The sequence below is a fragment of the Trachemys scripta genome, chromosome 6, assembly GCF_013100865.1.
Source record: "Trachemys scripta elegans isolate TJP31775 chromosome 6, CAS_Tse_1.0, whole genome shotgun sequence".
NCBI classification, from domain to species: domain Eukaryota; kingdom Metazoa; phylum Chordata; order Testudines; family Emydidae; genus Trachemys; species Trachemys scripta.
Window position 1 is genome coordinate 84,557,707 of NC_048303.1, and position 20,209 is coordinate 84,577,915.

General features: G+C 40.3%; 2 protein-coding genes across 4 annotated transcripts in view; one reads left to right on the forward strand and one right to left on the reverse strand.

The window, feature by feature from the left end:
* FANCC (FA complementation group C) overlaps positions 1-18,514 on the forward strand; it is a 127,721-nt gene extending 109,207 nt beyond the window's left edge. Inside the window, exons 10-15 of the mRNA XM_034773790.1 lie at positions 2,222-2,321; positions 6,277-6,352; positions 7,256-7,337; positions 9,753-9,927; positions 12,985-13,185; positions 18,181-18,514. Of these exons, the coding sequence (XP_034629681.1) occupies positions 2,222-2,321; positions 6,277-6,352; positions 7,256-7,337; positions 9,753-9,927; positions 12,985-13,185; positions 18,181-18,324 (778 nt within the window). The 3' untranslated portion in view covers positions 18,325-18,514. The remainder of the gene's footprint in view (positions 1-2,221; positions 2,322-6,276; positions 6,353-7,255; positions 7,338-9,752; positions 9,928-12,984; positions 13,186-18,180) is intronic.
* Positions 1-20,209, reverse strand: part of AOPEP (aminopeptidase O (putative)) — a 368,640-nt gene that overhangs the window by 4,361 nt on the left and 344,070 nt on the right. The window lies entirely within an intron of this gene.

A 20,209-nucleotide genomic window follows, 5' to 3' on the forward strand; every position in this document is an offset into this window, starting at 1 on the left:
TGTCACTAGGGAAAACTCTCCAGCACTCATGCATGAGACATTACACCCCTACAGTCTAAGGAAAATGTGCAACACATCTTGCAGAACAATAATTATGAGAAGGTGAGTAACTGTTTTGTTTTTTAATTTGAAAAAGTTTGTTCCCTGCTCTCTTAGTCATTACTAAACTAAGCTACACATATTAGCTATCTCTAATATTTTCTGATAAGTCAGTCCCTACAGCCTCATGTTTATTTTTGTTGTACTTGTCAGGAGTTGCTCCAGTTTATTATTATCCTTTTGGTAAAGTTGTACCTGGAAATGAACACAACAGTCCCCAGGTTCAGTCACACCAGAGTGCTTAGAGAGATATTGTTAGAGAAGGATTATTATTTCCTTGCTTCATATTTATTTATGCATACTGTCCAAAATTGCATTAGCTTTTTTGAAGCCATTTTCTATTAGAAACTCATGTCTGAGTTGCTGTCCACCCCTTTGTCTCTTTCAGCATTACTGCTTCCCATGTTTCACATCCTCCCCATTGAGTTTGTGTTTTGGATTATTTTATCCCAGACATATTAGCTTTTGTTTTTCCAAGTTGTATCTTACTTAATTGTTTTCGGCCCATGTATCTAACCTCTGGAGGTTCCTTTATGGTGTTTCTCTGTTTTTGCTGGTTATCACATCTACTTCCAATTTAGTATCATTTCTGAATTTTAGCAATATAATAAGTACTCCTCTTCCAGATCATTAATGAAAATGTTAAATAAGACACTAACACTGATTCTCGTGGTATCCCACTAGACCTCTTACCCTGAACTTACTACACTGTTGCCAGGAGAAATGGAGAATCTGCTTTTTTTATCATTACATTCCTTTCAAAGAGGGGAATGGAAAGTAGCTTTCCCCGCCCTTAGCTTTAGCTGCCTTTACAGTGCCTGCCCCACTTGCTCAGGTTTACTGATTAGAGCGTTTCACCTGCCTGACATATGAGACTGCCTGGATTGATTTTGTGATTTCACAACTGAAATCATTGCGGAATGCACGAGGCTCTGATTATGGTACTGCTATACCAACTGCAGCTGTACAATATGATTTTGGTACAACATTCATCTCTGTTCATGTTGCTGTTTACTTTTCTAAATCACTAACCAGTCACATCTCATGACTTAGCTGTAACTGTATTACTAAATGATAAAGTTCCATCTCCTTGTGTGGTCTTTTCAAATTTTTAAATCTTTTCATTGCCTAATCTGAATATGAACTTTCTTCTTGGAACCTACAGTAAGAGAGCAACTGTGAACAACGAACAATTTTAGGCAATGTGAATGTTATTCTTTCCCCTTACAAGTGGATTCTACTTGTTGAATTTTAGGCCATGTTTACATGGAGACACTCGGGAAAGTTAAGGCAAATTGACTAAAGGTATGAAGTTAATACTAATAAATTAGAGCATGTTAAAGTACCTTCCTCCTCACCCATGCAGATGATCTAATTTAGCAGTAAAGTGCATTTATTTAGCTGTAATTTCATAGAATCATAGATTATCAGGATTAGCAAATGGAGACCGCTTACTCCTGAATGAGAGCATCCATGTGGGGCTTTAATATGCTTTAACTTAGGCACGTTGATGTCACACCTTTAGTTCATTTGACTTAACTTTTCTGACTTTCCTCTTGTAGGCCAGCCCTGAACTGCTTATGGGCTCTGATCCAGCTAAGCACTTAAGCATGTGCTAAATTTTAAGTATGTGAGTAGTTCAGTTGAAACTTAAAGTTAAGTTTGTGCTTAAGTGCTTTGCAGGATTGGAGTCTTAAAAGGCCATTTTTTTTATGCCAGCCTGCTTTTTAATTTTGTCCTTTTTTTCCTTCCCTACAATTTGTTGCAGATGCAAACCCCATCATATAGACTCCTAAGTATGTGGCTGCTCCATTTAGACCTCTAAATGCATGGGTCGCAACTGCAAAAAAAAAAAAAAAATTAAGCTCAAAGTGTGAAATATTTGTCAAAGGACAGTGTTGTCTTTATCACAAAGGGTGTGTGTGTGTTCTTTAACAAATGTCAAAGTGAAGTTAGTTTCTTCAGTTTTCAGGCTGGCGTTATAGCCTGATGAGTTCAGACACAGCTCAAGGCAACAATACAGAAAGCATGCTCACTCTCTCGTTACCGTCTTCCAGTTTAAAGCTGTGTGATTAACAGACTAATAATCTGACCTGTCATAATTTAACTTTTCAATGCTCAGGAATGCACTACTGGAAACCGGTGGAACGCCAGAAGTAATGACCATAATACAGGTGTTTACACAGTGTTTTGTTCAAGCTCACCAGAAGGATAACAAGCAGGTTAGTCAAGCTCTATTTTTTAATAACTTTTTAATGAGAGGCTATCAGATTTAGCAATAAAAGAACAATTTTAAATTTGAGAATGCTGATGGAATAAAATGAGCCGATTAATGGTCTCACATTGCTGCTATAGATGGATGCCAAGACATAGTTGAGGCACTTTAACTGGCATCAAACATAGAGGTGCAAAACCAATATGCCTTTTGCAAAACAGGAGTAATTTATTTGTTCTTATGCTGTAGCATTTCACCAACATAACTTATCATCCTCATATATTCAGCGCTTAATTTGTAATGAAAGAGGCACCAGGGAATTTGGTGCCAGGGCTCAAGCAACTTTTTACATTCATAACTGACGCAGCAAGCCCAGAGGTGCCTGGGCTATGAACTGCCAAGCCTGGCAAGCCCTAGTGCAAATTAAGCACTGCATATATTATATTGTTATCCTGGCTGTGCAGCATTTGCCTGCATGCTGAATTACCGCATGATCCTCAATCTTGGACTGAAAGAATGAGGGAGAACATAGGCAAGTATTTCTTTTGGAGCAGCAGGGATCCTACTGAGCCCTGTGCTGAACGTAATAAGGAAAAAAAAACAAAGAAAAATACATATGCCGATACAAAATAGTCAGGTTTGACCATCCAAGAGTTCAGATGAGGTTTAAAATTTCCCCACTCAGGATCTTATTCTCCTCTGATGGTAATTTTACACCACTCTTGCTCAGCTGACTGCGGTGAAATTACTTGTGTTTTTCACAAGCTTAACTGAGAGGAGAATCAGCCCCTCAGAGTTTAAAATCCAAGAACAGGGGACTTGAAAATTCTAATGATATTTATAGGTCACAAGCTTTCTTTAGAGTGGTAGCCGTTTTAGTCTGTATCAGCAAAAAGAACAAGGAGTACTTGTGGCACCTTAGAGACTAACAGATTTATTTGGGCATAAGCTTTCGTGGGCTAAAACCCACTTCATCCGAAATTTACCAAAATTTCTCGCTCTAATCATTTCATTAATTTTTCCAGTCCAGTTTGATATGGCAGAAGCACTGGTTGGGAAGCTATTCTATTACTGAATATATTTCACCTCTAAACAAACTTCTGAGAATTCCTACTCTTTGACTTCCGTATCTTTTTGGGAGATAGTGGTTAGTGAAGGAGTGAGTCTTGGAATCCGTAATATATTTGCCTTAGCATTGTGATTAAATCTGTCTTCTAGCTTCAGGTAGTATGAATTAGGAATGAAACTGCAACTGTCTAATTTAATATGAATAAATGCCACACGCATTAATTCTATTCCACCCTGGCTGCATGTTAGCAGTACATTGTGCAACCCCCGGGAGGCAGGGATGGTGGGTTGGAGATCATAAGCAGAAATTCCACACTCTTCAACTTACTAGGGGCTACATTTGTTGTGCTGGCTTTGCATGTGTTTTATGGGGAAAGTTCTTCACTTGATGACATCATGTCATGGATTATTGCCCATTTTTTTATGTGAAGCTGGCTTTAAATATGAAATAGATCTTCTTTATACAATTTATATGTGCATATTCACACTGCTATAATTAAGGTGGTGCCTGTGAGCATTTCCATTATAAATCTTTTTTTTCAAGAGTTTATAAATCAACTGTAAAATTTGCTACAACTTAACATACAAGATCTCAGACTAGGAGTACTTCCTATCTAATAAATTTGGTTTAAATCAATTTGATCGTATTGTTTTTGCTTTCTGAATATTATTATTGTTGCAGACATTGCAACTCCATGCAGTATCTTTGGGAACTATTGTATTAAATTTATGAATGGTTTATAAATTCATGGGGACAGATTACCACAGCTCCTTCAGGAACTAAAAATGGGTGGGGAGGCGTGATTAAGGCAAGTTGCTGAAACTGTAAACAACCTCAGAGAGGTACCACCCCCTGAGGGGTTAGGAGTGATCTCTGATAGACTTTTAATAAGCCTATAGGAACTTGTGTTGTTTTTTTATATGTTTTCTTTGTAATGCTTCTTTGTAATGTACTTGTTTAGAAAGATCTGTATGGTAACTGCTGGCAATACACTGTTTATAGCCCTCGGGGAGAAAGCAAGTCACACATGCTGGCCATTAGGCAAGCTGGCTTGCTGCAGTTATCACAGTGTATGGCAGGTTGCTGTGGAGCCTTGAAACCCCTGGTCAGAAGGGAGTAGTACAAGGGTCCCTACCCAGAGACAGGTGACAGCTGGAGAACTGAGACCTGACTGGGCGCTCCTGAAGTCGACTATGGGAGTGGGGAGGGTGCAAATACAGTTAACAGTTACCCTGAAACTGTAACTGTTATTACATGCATTTATAAGATACCCATCTCTATGTCTGCATGTATTTTATGGGACATAAATTGCTCCATTAACATTTCAAATAAGAGGAACACTAAAGACTGAGAATGAAGAAGGATCTGGCCGGTTGTTTGAGACCCCAGGAATTTATAGTTCAGTTAATTGAAAAAAGGCTAGGCAAACAGATGTATCTTGCGAATCTTTCTAAGAACCAGATTGTGTCCACAGAGGTATGCAGAGTAGGAGAGAGTTCGCAGAAAACCCTGTACTCCCCCCAATATAATGGCTGACCACAATCACAGTCCCTTCTAATTGGTTTTCCTGCAGTCAGGTTCTAGGAAGGCAAACATCTTTATTTTGCTTAAACTCTTTTTATGCTGAAAACTGGCTTTGATTTAAAAATGAAATCAATTTTGCAAGTCAAGTTAATTCAGAATGTGGGTTGTGTCTTGTCTACTAAGCATGCCCAGTGCTGCTTTTTCTTGGGGTTTTTGGTGTGCATATTAATTGACTGCATGTATGCTTTAATATTTTAATTAAGAATTAATTCCTATAACTCCATTTGAACAATATAGATCTTTGGAATTTTGCCAGTTTTATCATACCAATGATATGTTGGGTGTCAGACTATGTACTTTCATTTTCCTTTAAATTGCTGTTTCAAAAAAAAAAAAAAGTGTGTGGGGGAGGGAAGACACAAAGAAAAACACATTAAAGTGAAGGGAAAGAATATCATTACATGTATTTGTAAAATGCATGGTATCTGAGTGTACATCAAAAAATCCAAGTGAAATGATCTTAGTAGTCTAAGCACAGTCTTCATTGGATAGAGTTTGGAATTACAGATCTGTCCTAAACAACGAGGAGTCTGGTGGCCTTTGTGGGTAAAAACCCCACTTTTTTACCCACGAAAGCTTATGCCCAAATAAATCTGTTAGTCTTTAAGGTGCCACCAGACTCCTTGTTGTTTTTGTGGATAGAGACTAACATGGCTACCCGTCTGATACTTAGATCTGTCATGAAATTTGGTATAATTTGCTGTCTGTGTTCAAGAGCTGGTGTGGAGACTGAATAGTCCCTTCACCTAGAGAATGCTGTCCCTCCAGGCCAGAGTTAAGGTAGCTAGTGGGATAACTCACTGCGTTGTCCTAAGTATACCCAACAGGTGCTTGTAAAATAAAATAGTTTCGGTTCCACTGCTGCTAGTCCCTTAATTTTCACAAATAATAACAAAATGTTTGTTTACTTTTTGAATTATGCATCTGTTGGAATTAAATTACATTCATCAGTTACTCTTTCTGGTTCCTATATGTTAGAAAAAAATTGCTTTTTGTGTTCACAAACACTGGATGGGAACATTTAGATTTAAACTCCCCCATCCCCTAAAGCCTGTTTTCACTGAAGTTAAATAATTCCAGTAACATAAATAACTAGGTTTTGTAAGCCTCCTTCCCTCTCTTTTCTATTCCCTCCTTCTTCATAGAAAATCTTAAATGTTAGGTCTAAAACTAATTAAGTGTTCCTTTATGCCAGACAGCACTGTTATTGTATGTGGCTATTACATTAGGTGAGCCTATAATATCTTTAGGTTTTATGTTCTCGGAAGCTGACCACAAAGCTCTTTTAAAATATTGACTTTTGTTTTAGCATAAATTTCCTCTGAAGGCCTACTTTCCTCCTCATCATCAGCATCTTGTAATAGCCTTACTCAAACATCCTTTTGGTAAGTTCTGCCTTGAATTGTTGGAGCATTAACAGAATCTGCATTTTCATTTATTTTTCTGCACAATATATAACCTCAAAAATAATGCACAAGGATTACCTTAATTCTGAGTGCTTGACTTTGCCACTTTTGTAATGTTCTTTAATGTAGGTTTTTGTGTAACTATTATATTCAATGGCATAGATTTAAACAAAATTAAAACCAAAACCAAATAAGAGTAATAGAAGAAAGGCAAATTATTTTCAATATAGTAAAGCCAATGCTAGGAATTAAAACACAGTTATCAAGGACTGGAAAGGTATTCAATGTTCATGTCTTGTAAGCCCAATAATGATCATTGTGAAAACTCCCATATTCAAACGTATTAATGCATTGTGTTGCCTTTCTCCTCTCTGAAATCTGGAAATCTGATTTCAGTTAAGTCACAAATGAAAATAAGTTTGATCTCCCTTGTCTCTATTTATGCATATCAAAACTAATGTTTCATGTGACACAGTTCTGCATGATTGGCAATTTCTGCTAAGGACAGGGCACTTGGCTGGGATAACAGAGATACACTAGATTAGTATTGATGAGAAACAATATATATATATTGTGTGTGTGTGTTTGTGTGTCTCTGTGCGTGTATGTATGCGCGCGCGCACACACACGCACTTATGCCTAATTTGATGAATAGCCTGAACTTTAGTCCTGTATTTTGCAAATGAATTTTTGACCAAAGAACATAAAGTAATTTATTATAGATATGGTTGAAAACTACGGGAAAGTTTAAAAATGAGAAGCAATTACTGAAGACTGAATCATGTGTCTAGCAAGTTCTAGTTCTAGCTTGATACTGTACCAAATATTGTTCTGTTTTAGCCTGTTTCATTAGGTACAATTTTTCTTCTTACTGTTTTCCAGATTTGCCAACTACGCTCTGGTCTCAACACCTGAAATACATTACTGACATGTTTAAAGCAATAATAGAAGATAAAAGCATTAGGTAAATAAAAATACTTAGACTATCCCTCATCATTTCTTCTTGTTCTTCTGTTACTTCGTGAAAAGTCATGTGGTTCATAATCTTGGTTGATTAATTTTTAGTTATCTTTAGATGCCATTTTCTTTTTAGTTCCCAAATACAACCTCTGTTTAAGGATAGGAAAATAGGATATCCTCGGATATAAGGAGGACTTCTAAACCATGAACCTGATTTTCAGAGTCTCAAGCACCCACAGTTCAAGTCAATGAGCACTTCAGAAAATCAGACCTTATAATTATACCCTGTGATAGAGTCCACTTACTGCCAGGGGCACCTCCTCCTAGCCACTCTGGGGATTAGCTCCTTCCAGATCTGAGGCACCTTTCTCCTACATGCTGCACACTCTGTTGCTGCTCTCTCTCTCCCTCTCTGAAACTTTGGATGCTCCCTCTTCTTGACTTGGCCCTCCATCCAGGTCCCTATGTGTGTTTCCTTAGGTTAGTGGCAGATCCCAACCACCATTAATAAGAGTTCTTCCATTAGGCTTATTAGCAGCGCCCAGGCTATTTACGAAGAAGTTTGCAATAGTAGCAGCAGAGGCCTGTTGCAATGGCTCCGTTGCCATCCATATCTAGATGACTGGCTCCTGACAGAAGGGTCCTGTCTAGAAGTTTTGACATTGACATCATTGCTGCTCCATCTCCTAATGGCCCTGGGAATTGGTATAAACAAGTCTACCCTAAATCTGACACAAACTATAGAATTCATAGGAGCGACTCTAGACTCAGTCAGGGCAAGAGCTGTGTGGTGTATCTGCCAAGAAGACAGTATGTACACAATAGTGATTATTCTCCCTTAATGTGGTGGAAAGACCCCAAGCACATATGCATGTAAGTTCCCCTCTTCCCGCCCATACCTGAGAAAAAGCTAGTTACAGGTGCCTCCCAACTGGACTGGGGAGCCCACATGGATGACTCACAGCATAAGGCACCTGGATGCCTCGAGAGACCAGAATGCAAATAAATCTCCTGGAGCTGAGAGCTGTCTGGGAAGCCTGCAAGGCGTTCATACCACTCATGATTCTGACATATCCTAGTAATGTCCAACAACATAACAACCATGCTCTATATTAACAAACAGAGAGTGCTAAATCCATCCTTCTATGCATGGAGACGTTGAACTTATGGAACTCATGCATCCAACACCACTGTGATCCTAAGACTCCCTCAGTGCCAACTGGCAAAGGGTTCACTGTTCTGTACCAGCAACTCCTATTAAGCCTGAAAAACTTACTACACCTAATACATTGTTTTCATGGTTTTATCCATAAATAGTATCTTGTAAGGTATCAAATGAAAACTGGTGACACATAAGCATTGTAGGATGTATGTATGAATGATATTTAAGAATTTGTATAGAAAGTTGTATGTATGTATTTATTGAAAAATATATTTCAGAATCTGTATCCCAGGCAGGGTTGACTATCAAGTTTTTCCTAGAAAAAGGAATGTCGGTTTATCTGTCTACCTAGATTCATTTGCAAATGAAGCATTGTAAGTCAATACAATGGAAACTGCCTTTACAGAGGAGAGTTATTCTGACTCTGGGCTGGGAAATATAAGGAAAAGCAAAAGGATATTTTGTTATCCATTTCACTGAGAAACCTGGGCGGGCGTGTGGGGAGAACGATTCCTGAGTGCTGTGGATCCTGGTTTGACTGAAAACCAGCAAGCTTTGCAGAAAAAACTCAGCCTGAGAGACTGTTTTAGACAAAGGTTTGTAGCCTGTTAAAAGTAAGTCTTAGTCTAGTAGAAGCCTGTTATACTTTTGTTTTATTTGTAACCTGTTGTTATTATTCTTGCTCACTATCTCTTAATTCTCTACATTTGTTAATAAACTTTCGTTATAAATAGATTACAGTGCTGTGTTGTTATAAGTTGGTGTATATGTACTATTCCTTTGAGCGCCCTTGGGAGTAGTGAGCCTGGAAATTACTATGTGTGTCCAGTGACAGAGGCTGGAGGCTACAGGGGGGATGCTTCTGAGGAGTTCTGAGGTACACCTAGTGTTTTACCTGAAAAGCAAAGTAGCGGCTGAGTGCTGAAGGGTTGGTAGTGTCAGGGAGCTGTCACCCACCTACCACAACAAAGACTCTCTCTCACTGAGGCAGGTGGGTAACACAGTGACTTACAGTCCTGGCACCTCAAGAAAGTGTCATAGCCACATTACTGTGTCAGCAGTAAAGCTCTCAGCTGTTCAGAGTTCACAGGTGGACAACCTCAGCAGGCACTTTAGCACTGATCACAAGTGGGAACTGCACAATTCCTTACTAAACAGCATCTTCACCCAATGGGGAACCCCTGCTTGGAACCTTTTTGCATCCCACAAGAACATGACTAGCCAACAAAACTGAAATGTATTTTGATTCTTTTGCAGATCTTACACTGACCTCTTTGAGAGCTGGTTTTTGTTTGTTCATTTTGGAGAATGGGCTGATATCGCTGTAGAGCAGTTGCTGAAGTCTGAAGATGAATCCGCAGATACTTTTCTGTGGCTGCTGGCATTTTACTACAATCCACACAGTGATAAAGAGCAGAGGACTCAAATTCTGGTGGGTGGTGTAGGCATGGCTGAGAGTATTTAGCCAATTGTATACCTGAAAATTGAGGCACTTATGTTTGAAAGCGGCTGGGGTTTGCAGGGTCCTCCTGGAATTGTAAAATTCTGCAGTGGAGGGGATCCAAGATAATTTGTGTGGCTCTTTCAACTGTGAACATTTAGAAACTGGGTTTATCAAGTGTACTGTAGGCCAGAATGCCTTTATTTACTTTTCTTCTGAAAAATATGACCATATCAAATCAGCTTGGTTGGTACACCTGTAACTGCTCCTTTTGAATCTGTGTGGCAGGATTTCAGAGCTCCTGTGACGTAGAGTCCTGTAGGACAGCCATGCTTTAAAAGTGAGAGCGCTAATAATAATAACAGTGCAGCATTCTTCATTCACATTCAGCAGCAGTGAATCTGATCTAACATTATCTATCTAATTTGATTTCTGTTGCACCTGTCATCATAGAATCTAGGCAGTGATCTGATGATGTAATTCAGTCTTTCTTATATTAACTTGTGCCATGGTTACTTAGTTTTGTTTTAAACACTAAAGGTCTGGTTCTCTATTCCACTCAGCATAGGAACAGAGGGGAGAAGGACAAAGGTGGGCCTTATGCTAGCTTTGCACTTCCCTATTCTGGAGCCAGCATGGGCCCTATTGGATGCCCTGAGTAAGTTAAAGCAGCCTAAGAACTGCACTAATTCACCCTTAGCTACCTATGACTGTAGGGACTATTGCAGCAGGCAGGAATAGTTGGTGTACAGCCGCATTCTGACCACACACCCTATCCTTACATATGGACGGTGGGTGCATGTGTGGTACACAGCTGTTATCCCAATTTTACCCAACCCAGGGAATCCTCCTTTGTCACAGATACTCCCCAGTGTTTAAATTTTGCATCATATGGCCCCTTTGCTAGACCCATGTGAAGAGGAAGTAGCACAATGCACAATCAGGTCTTGAGCAGATAGTCTTTTCTTGGTGTTAGTTAAAACTTCAAGTTATCACACAGCATTAAAGTTCTTTGTGTTTCTGAAAAGGATCTTGAACATTTTGTTTGAATATGAGAAGACACTATTTAACTAATAACTATTATACTTGGAAAAATAGTGTTTATTTTACTTTGAATAATATAAGAAGGTGTGCTCAAGTGTCATAGTTAGGATAATTGATACTTCCATTATAAATGTTTGTTTTTAAAGATTTATACTTCAGCATAAAATAATCCCTTTTAAATGGGAGGAAGGTGCTAACTTTTTTAATAATCAGACTTGGCACACTTCTGTAGAAAAAGATAATGGCTTCTCTGTAAATCACAATGAAAGCAATACTGAATTAGGATGCAAGTCCTTTGGATATGGATATTACATCTGATCTCAATGGAAGACCTTATCTCTTTCCAAAGTTTTTCATGTATTTCCCGTGAGAATACCAGTCTGATAATAGAAAAAAATCACTTTTTGTTGAGACAAATTGATTTAACTCATTTGTTGGTTTTGTTTTCTGGCAGGGAGTGGTGGGGAAAGGACAGTACTCCATATACATAGAGGGATCCCGGTGTCTATTGTTTCCTTCCCCCTTTCTTAGTGCTTCTTACTGTTATTCCTGTTTCATTAAAGTCCTGATCGCTCCCCAAAAGTGCACTTTAGAGTTGTAGTTTCTTCACCACCTTGTTCCTAACTTACCACTGCTCAGTCAAAATATCTGCCCCCCCCCCCCGCCTTTTCTTTAGTCCTAGCGCAGGGGAATGAGAACATAGAGAGAAAAGACTATGAAGACTGATAGGTATGGGAGCCTGTAGTCATTTCAGCAGAGAGGAGGAAGAAGAGGACTTTTTAGCACCTGGTGACGGGAAGGAGAGACTGAAACTCTGCAACCAGACATACATTAACATAGACGGAAGCTGAAAGCATAACATCTGCTTTGAATATCATGGAGTAGTGAGGCACGATTTAAAATCCAAAATATTTTTAGCATTAAAAAGGTCTAGATATATTGTATCCACTCTTCCTTATTGATTCAGCTCAGGAATGGTTGAATGGGGGAATCAGTGCAGGTGTAGTGAAATGGGAAGGAGTAAGATTCAGGTGCGCTTGTTTGGAGGCAATCCAATCTCAATGGAACAATAACATTTCATTATGTCTCATAAACTTTTATTGTGATCTCATTAGTGCCATGTAGCATCCCTAGTGCATCCTGGGACAGACGTCAATGAGGAATTACCTTTCCAGTAAAGCAAACTCTTTCAAGCTAGCATATATAGAAATGTTAATGTGAAAAAAATCAGTAAGTGCAAGGAAACAAATAGCTAAAACTAAAATGAACTCACGAACACTGGTGGGGCTGGGGTCCTACTCCCCTTAGTCCTAGGCGGTATGTTTTGCTTTTGTCCTTATGTTTCCTGTCTTTTATGTAATGAACAGTATAATTACAATGAAATATGTTTTTTTATAGCTGCTTATAATGAACTAACAACTTCAATTATGTGGACACCAAAATCTTCATTCTCTGTTTTGACGGTACATTTATATTGGCTCCTCCAAGAGGCAGAGGAAATAAACATGTTGCAAGTAATACAGGAAGAAGCCAAAATCCGTCATTCTTATCAGAATGTTTTATCAATTGAGGTCAGATTACATTGGGGTTTAATTGATTTGTAGCTGCAATATTGAAGTGAGCCTTCAAGGAGCCTTCTGTTCTTTTTCCCACAATGTAAAAATCTGACTACATTCTACTGAGGGATTTTCTCCATTTCCTTTCATTACAAAAAAAGTCAAAACTTGGCTCGATGCCTTGGCTGCTTAGTTTGCAAGACCAAAGAAAGTAAAGAATTTTCCATTTTGTCCATTTATGTTTGTGTGAACCACCGTCAGCAAAATGTGCACTGCCCTTCCTTCCCTGTTCTCTGCAGAGCCTCTTAAACTCAAGCTCTTGACGTATTTTTGGGTTTTCTTCCAAGGATTCAGATGTCTGTTAGTGAACGAATCTCATTAAAAAAATACCATAAACACAACTTTTACTCTTCTCTGATCCTTTATCTTTTGAAATTGTTCCCTACAGGTAGAAGCTCGAGCAGTGTATGATCGTCTGATGATGCTCTTCAGCTGTACAACCCTCTCCATCACAGATCTGCAGGCTGCAGCTAGCACTAAAACAGATAAAGGGCAACCTTGCACCAAACACCTTGTCAGGCATCTTCTGATTAGTTTTTTGCTCTTTTCTTCTGGTGGACACAAGATTGCCCAAGAGTTTATTTCGCATGTAAGTGTTTCCATGTTTTTCAACAAGCTTTTTTTTGTATTATTCACATGTTGAAAATTTCTCCTTTTTATGAAAAAGCTGATCACAGAGAATTAAAGAAAATTACGCTAACCTAAATAAGAATTGCAGCCAAAATATTCTCCTCCTTGACAGTGCTTCCACAGGGTCCCATTGGAGAAGTCATTACCTAAGCTATGGAGCCACAGAAATGTTTTGAGTAGTAGCTGACGGTACAGGAGTGTATGTAGTTCCCTCACACCTTACATTCTATAGATTTAGACCATGTCTACACTACCACTTACGTCGGCAAAACTTATGTTGCTCAGGAGTGTGAAAAAACACACCCCTGAGTGACATAATTTTTGCTAGCATAAGTGGTAGTGTGCATAGCGCTATGTTGGCTGGAGAACTTCTCCCACTGACATAGCTGCCACCACTTGTTGTGGGTGGTTTTATTATGTCAACAGGAAAGCTCTTTCCCTTCAGCATAGAGCAGCTACATGAAAGATCTTACAGTGGCGCAGCTGCATCGGTTCAGCTGTGCTGCTGTAACTCTCTAGTTATAGCCTAAGAGTGTATACACTTTGCCCTCTCAGGCATCAAGCACTTCCAATGACAGATGATGTGGAAAAAGCTGAAGTACGCAATGCTTTTTTTGCCTCGGTCTTCACAGACAAGGTCAGCTCCCAGACTGCTGCATTGGGCAACACAGTATACGGAGGAGGTGAGCAGCCCTCAGTGGTGAAAGAACAGGTTAAGAACTATTTATAAAAGCTGGACATGCACAAGTCCATGGATCCAGATCTAATTCATCCAAGGGTGCTGAGGGAGTTGGCTGATGTGTTTGCAGAGACATTGGCCGTTATCTTTGAAAATTCGTGGCGATCGGGGGAGGTCCTGGACAATTGGAAAAAGGCAAATATTGTGCCCATATTAAAGGGAAGAAAGAGAATCTGGAGAACTACAGACCGGTCAGCCTCACTTCAGTCCCCGGCAAAATCATGGAGCAGGTCCTCAAGGAATTCATTTTAAAGCACTTGGAGGAGAGGAAGGTGATTAGGAACAGTCAACATGGATTCACCAAGGGCAAGTTATGCCTGACCAACCTGATTGCCTTCTATGATGAGATAACTGGCTCTGTGCATATGGGGAAAGTGGTGGATGTGATATATCTTGACTTTAACAAAGCTTTTGATACCATCTCCCACAGTATTCTTGCCAGCAAGTTAAAGAAGTATCAATTGGATGAATGGACTATAAGGTGGATAGAAAGCTGTTCAGATTGTCGGGCTCAACGGGTAGTGATCAATGGCTCGATGTCTACTTGGCAGCGGGTATCAAGCGGAGTGCCCCAGGAGTCGGTCCTGAGGCCGGTTTTGTTCAACATCTTTATTAATGATCTGGATGATGGGATGAATTGCACCCTCAGCAAGTTTGCAGATGACACTAAGCTGGGGGGAGAGGTAGATATGCTGGAGGGTAGTGATAGGGTCCAGAGTGACCTAGACAAATTGGAGGATTGGGACAAAAGAATTCTGATGAGGTTCTACAAGGACAACTGCAAAGTCCTGCACTTAGGAAGGAAGAATCCCATACAGGCTGGGGACTGACTGGCTAAGCAGCAGTTCTGCAGAAAATGACCTGGGGATTACAGTGGACGAGAACCTGGATATGAGTCAGCAGTGTGCCCTTGTTGCCAAGAAGGCCAACGGCATATTGGGCTGTATTAGTGGGAGCATTGCCAGCAGGTCAAGGGAAGTGATTATTCCCCTGTATTCGGCACTGCTTAGGCCACACCTGGAGTATTGTTTCCAGTTTTGGTCCCCCCACTACAGAAGGGATGTGGACGAATTGGAGAGAGTCCAGCGGAGGGCAACGAAAATGATTAGGGGACTGGAGCACATGACTTACGAGGTGAGACTGAGGGAACTGGGCTTATTTAGTCTGCAGAAGAGAAGAGTGAGGGGGGATTTGATAGCAGCCTTCAACTACCTGAAGGGGGGTTCCAAAGAGGATGGAGCTCCCTCAGGGAACAGATGGGCAGGATCCCCTGGGAGAATAACATGAAGGGCAAAGGGGTCCAGGAGAGCTGGCTGTATTTTAAAGAATCCTTATTGAGGTTGCAGGAACAAACCATCCCGATGTGTAGAAAGAATAGTAAATATGGCAGGCGACCAGCTTGGCTAAACAGTGAAATCCTTGCTGATCTTAAATGCAAAAAAGAGGATTATAAGAAGTGGAAGATTGGACAAATGACCAGGGAGGAGTATAAAAATATTGCTCAGGCGTGCAGGAGTGAAATCAGGAAGGCCAAATCACACTTGGAGTTGCAGTTAGCAAGAGATGTTAAGAGTAACAAGAAGGGTTTCTTCAGGTATGTTAGCAACATGCTCTTTGGCTCAGTAGACATAGGAGGCAACAACTTCTGAGACCGGCAGAGCAGCTAAATCCTCCTCCAGAGCCTCTTCCAAAGATGTAGGTTACTCACTTCACTGCCTATGAAAGTGAGACATGAGTGACCAAGTGTTAGACTTGTCTTAAGCTCCACTTTGTAATTGGATTAACCGAAACTGCACAAAGGCACACTAGTCACAGTAGTGGGCTCCATGTGGACAAATAATTGAAGAAGAAAGAACAGTTACTTATTCCAATTCAAATGGTGCTGCAGTGTCTGTCTTACCTTGCAGAGGTAAGACAGACACTGCAGCACCATTTTGAATTGGAATATTTCACTTTGGGCATTCATTTTTTTGGACAAAAATATCAGTATGTTCTGCAGAAAACAAGTTACTTATCTTAAATTAACTGTGGTTCATTGAGACGTATTGTCCACATGACTCCCACAACCCACTCTCCTTCCCTGTTTGTATCGAGTTCTATAGCTCTGGAATTCTCTATTGGCAAAGAAACTGAGGGACAGTTGGACCCACTCTGGCCTTTATGCCCTTGGATGGAGGAGGCATATGAGAATACCCAGGGCATGAGCATGGCCTCAGTGGATACAGTGGTCAAAATAATCTGATTGTTGCGCACATGGGGAATGCATGCCCCCGCACAAGGATCCAGTCTGAGATCTGTGTTTATATAATCCTACACTTGCAGAAGAATGGACAAGATGATCTCATTCAATAAATCCTTCCCATTATTAACGAATCTCTTTCTAAGTTAGTGTGGAACACAGCTATAATATTCCATATTTAAATACTCCAACTCTTAAGTCCTGTGATTAAATAATACTCATTTCAGCAAGGAGTGCTGGACACAGTTCTCTATGGAGCCCAGTGATAGGCTAAAAGTTTTGCTAGATTGTAATATAAGGTTATCTTTGTACTGGGGACTGAATACACCTTAACAGCATCTTGAGTCCATGTTAACCCAGCAACAAGGGACTTATCTTCAGTCCTGAATTTTGATTCTCATATTGTACAGCCAATAGACTACCAAGAAAACCCAGTATTCTTTAATTTTTTTATTCTGTTACGTACTGTTATTTGCTGGGAACTGTTAAATAATTGTCATGTTCCACCCCAGAAGTGACTGCATTTCATTGATGGATGAACCAATTTGCAGACATATTATATACTGTGAAGTGCTTTGGGATCCTTTTAAGATTAATTTGCTACATAAATGTTAGATTATTATTATATTGTTATTTAGCTACTACATGTTACATATATTTATAGGTCATGTTTTACAGTAAGAATCCAAACCCTCTGATGCAAGCAGGCCAGAACTTCACATCATTGTTTTGCTTTAGCACTTTGTCTGGAAATTCTTCCTCTCGGTGTCAAAGTACTGTACTCCTTTTATCTTTTATAAGGCCTGTAACACATGAGAAAAATCTTTTTGCAGTGAGTGGAACTGGAACATTAGTGTTGATTATTCCTTCTAGCTGCTGTTAGTTGGAATAAACAAATATAACATTACTTTCTTTAAGGACTGCTAGGATATGTTAGAAAACTTGGGTGTTTTATAGAAAAAGACTTTGATTATTCATTAACATTGAAATGTTGTATTTTAAAGTTGTTTGGAAGCATACATAACTTTTCATTCGGGTCTATTTATTTTCTAAGTCTTATGTGCTGCCTGCCCTTTATAGATCAGTGAAGCCCTTTAACAGTTAGGCTGCAGCCAGGGCCGACTCCAGGGTTTTGGCCGTCCCAAGCAGCCAAAACAAAACAAAAAACAAAAAAAAGCCGCGATCGCGATCTGCGGCGGCAATTCGGCAGGAGGTCCTTCGCTCCCAGGCGGAGTGAGGGACCGTCCGCCGAATTGCCGCCGAATACCTGCACGTGCCACCCCTCTCCGGAGCGGCTGCCCGAAGCACCTGCTTGCCAGGCTGGTGCCTGGAGCCGGCCCTGGCTGCAGCACCTTAATCTGCTATAACAACCCTTTACTGAAAGATGGAAGACAAGATCCTTGGTCCTGTTAAGCCAGTAGCACAAAGAGAATTTAAAATTGCCTTAAGGCAACAGCTTAGAATTCCTCTAGTACAAGGGAGTCCTGAGCTAGCATGGGGAGGCTATGCCAGTCCCTCCTACATTTCCCCCCTCCTGGCATAGGGGGCTTTCCAGGGTAGGCTGAGGACATATGAGAGGCATGAGTTGGAACCAGAGTGGGATGCAGAGTGCGGAGCAGCCCTCAGGGATCAGCAGGCCAGAGAGGTGGAATAAAACTCCTCCCCAGTGCACTCAGTGCTCTTCTGTTACACTTTGAGGTCTAGTTCTGAGATTTCATTAACCTTTTCTCTTTCTTTCTTTCTTTCTTTCTTTCTTTCTTTCTTTCTTTCTTTCTCAGAAGGGAATTTATTTTCATGCTTTATGGAATTTAGTTGCTTTACAGATGACACCTATGACTAAATGGAAGGGGAGGTTCAGGGGGAGCTAGAAGAAAACAACATGTATCATGTAGTACATAGCTAGAAATTATTGCACTTGGAGTAATATATCTAAATTAGATTATTTCCTCTCTTCCTCCATTGTGTTTTTCCTTCAGGTGATACTGGCAAGCAATACAACCAATGAAGTTTTTGGCCTTCTTATACGTACTGCCTACAGGTTTAACCAACTTGGATTAAAAAACCAAAGGGCTGTGAAGCTGGTGAATGAACTTCTTCAAGAACTAAGATTTACGGATTAGTTTTGTATTGTTGTCCAGATCAACCCAGAGACTAGACCAGCTGATCAGATTTTTTCTACGGTAAAGTGTGAAAGGGAAGTCAGTTTTTTTTATTTATATTCCCCCTTCCCCATGTATGAAAATAGAAAATGTTTGGAAATGTCATTCTGTTAGAATACAGCAGTAATCTTTAAAGATGGTTGAAAATGTTGTTCGTAATGTTTTATTTTACAAGGGACTTGTGTCATCTAAACGCTGTTTATTCACAGCCTCGTTGCTGACATTATGTCCTAGTTGTGGTCTAGATTTTCTGTAAATTCTTAGTCCAGGAAGTGCAGCTGTTAGGGGTGGAAACAAAAGCTATAATAATAGGAAGAGGCCTTTTCTTCTGTAAAATAATTACTGATAATTCAAAACTACTGTTTGAATGTTACAAGAGAGAGATAAAGTTCAGAAAAATTATGTTATTTACTAGTTGATTATTTCTAGCTGTTTGGGGGTAATTTAACAATTTGATCCTGAAATTCTGCTTCGGTGAGTCTAAGCCTGATCACAGACAAGTGATCATTAACGGTTCCTTCTGAATATGTGCTTCCATGAAATACAGTTTCATGAAACTGAAAGACCAATCAACTCCTTAAATTCTTATAAGTGATTTTACAAATTGAAACTCATCTCAGATTTACTATATGGCATTCATCAGAAAGTGTGTTCTTCCAAGGTAATGTTCTCTCTAGTTTGTACCACAGGACTTTTAGCAATGTCAAGAATATTGCAGAGAGGATTTGGTGCAGATTGTAAATAGATCTCGCTTTAATGCTGGAGATTCTCTATATCAGGAAGAAATTCTTTACCCCATATTAGTTAAAGGAGGACAAGCACAAGATAGGGTTATGGGAAGTTGTTTCAGATTTAAAGGGAAAATTTTCAGAGGACCACATAATGGGTGCACCTGCAAATCCCCACATTTCTGTATACAGACAGGTACACAATGAAGTACAAATTGCTATTTGCCTGTAATGACAGGGGTATAGGGAGGGATTGTAGCCCATCCACTGTGCCATCTTTTGAAAATGATCCAAAAAGTTTGTGAAACTATTTATACCTACCATTATCTGGAGGAAAAAAATATGGGTAGCATCTGGTGATGGAGGATGCTACTATATTCAGTCCTTCGTTGTCATATGTTATCTAGTTTCAAGGTCTGTACTTTATGTGCATTAAGACTATTTGTGGGTGTGTGCATGTGCTGCAGTTACCCTGATTATCACAGTTTTGTGAGTATCATGTTTCTTCCATAGCAGAACTAAAACTGTTCACTTAGTATCCTGTGCTCTAGACGGAGTAGGGATGTTTACAGTTTAGGAATTTCTTACATTAATACCTATTGTAAATCATAAAAGAAAGAGTTACAGAGGTTACAAAGGGTATGTAAGACTAGAACATAAGCCTGCCTATATTAGGTCGACCTACAGCCACTTCAGTAATTACTGTGGTGGTGCATGTCCACGCTACCCTCCTTGGGTCGGTCGGGCACATCCTCACCAGGAGCACTTCCACTGACCTAAGAGGGACAGTGTGGGGAGCAGTCTCTCAGCTCTGCTGGCAGCTCCTCAGGCCCCCGACGGGCTGCCATCCCCCTCTGATCGCCATTCCCCACCAGGAGCAGGGGGGAAGCCACCCGAGGCTTCTCACCTCACTGGGAGCTGAGGGAAAGCTGCCTGGGGCTTCTCGCTTCCCTGTTCCCGACCGGGAGTGGAGGGGAAGCCGCCCAGGGCTTCTAAGCCCTGGGGAGCAGGGTCCAGCTGCCCTGGCTTCACAACCCTGCTCCCTGCCAGGCACCAGGCTGCCTGGCTCTGAGTGGCGGAGGGGAAGGCAACTGGGCTTCTCACCCAAGCTCCCAGCC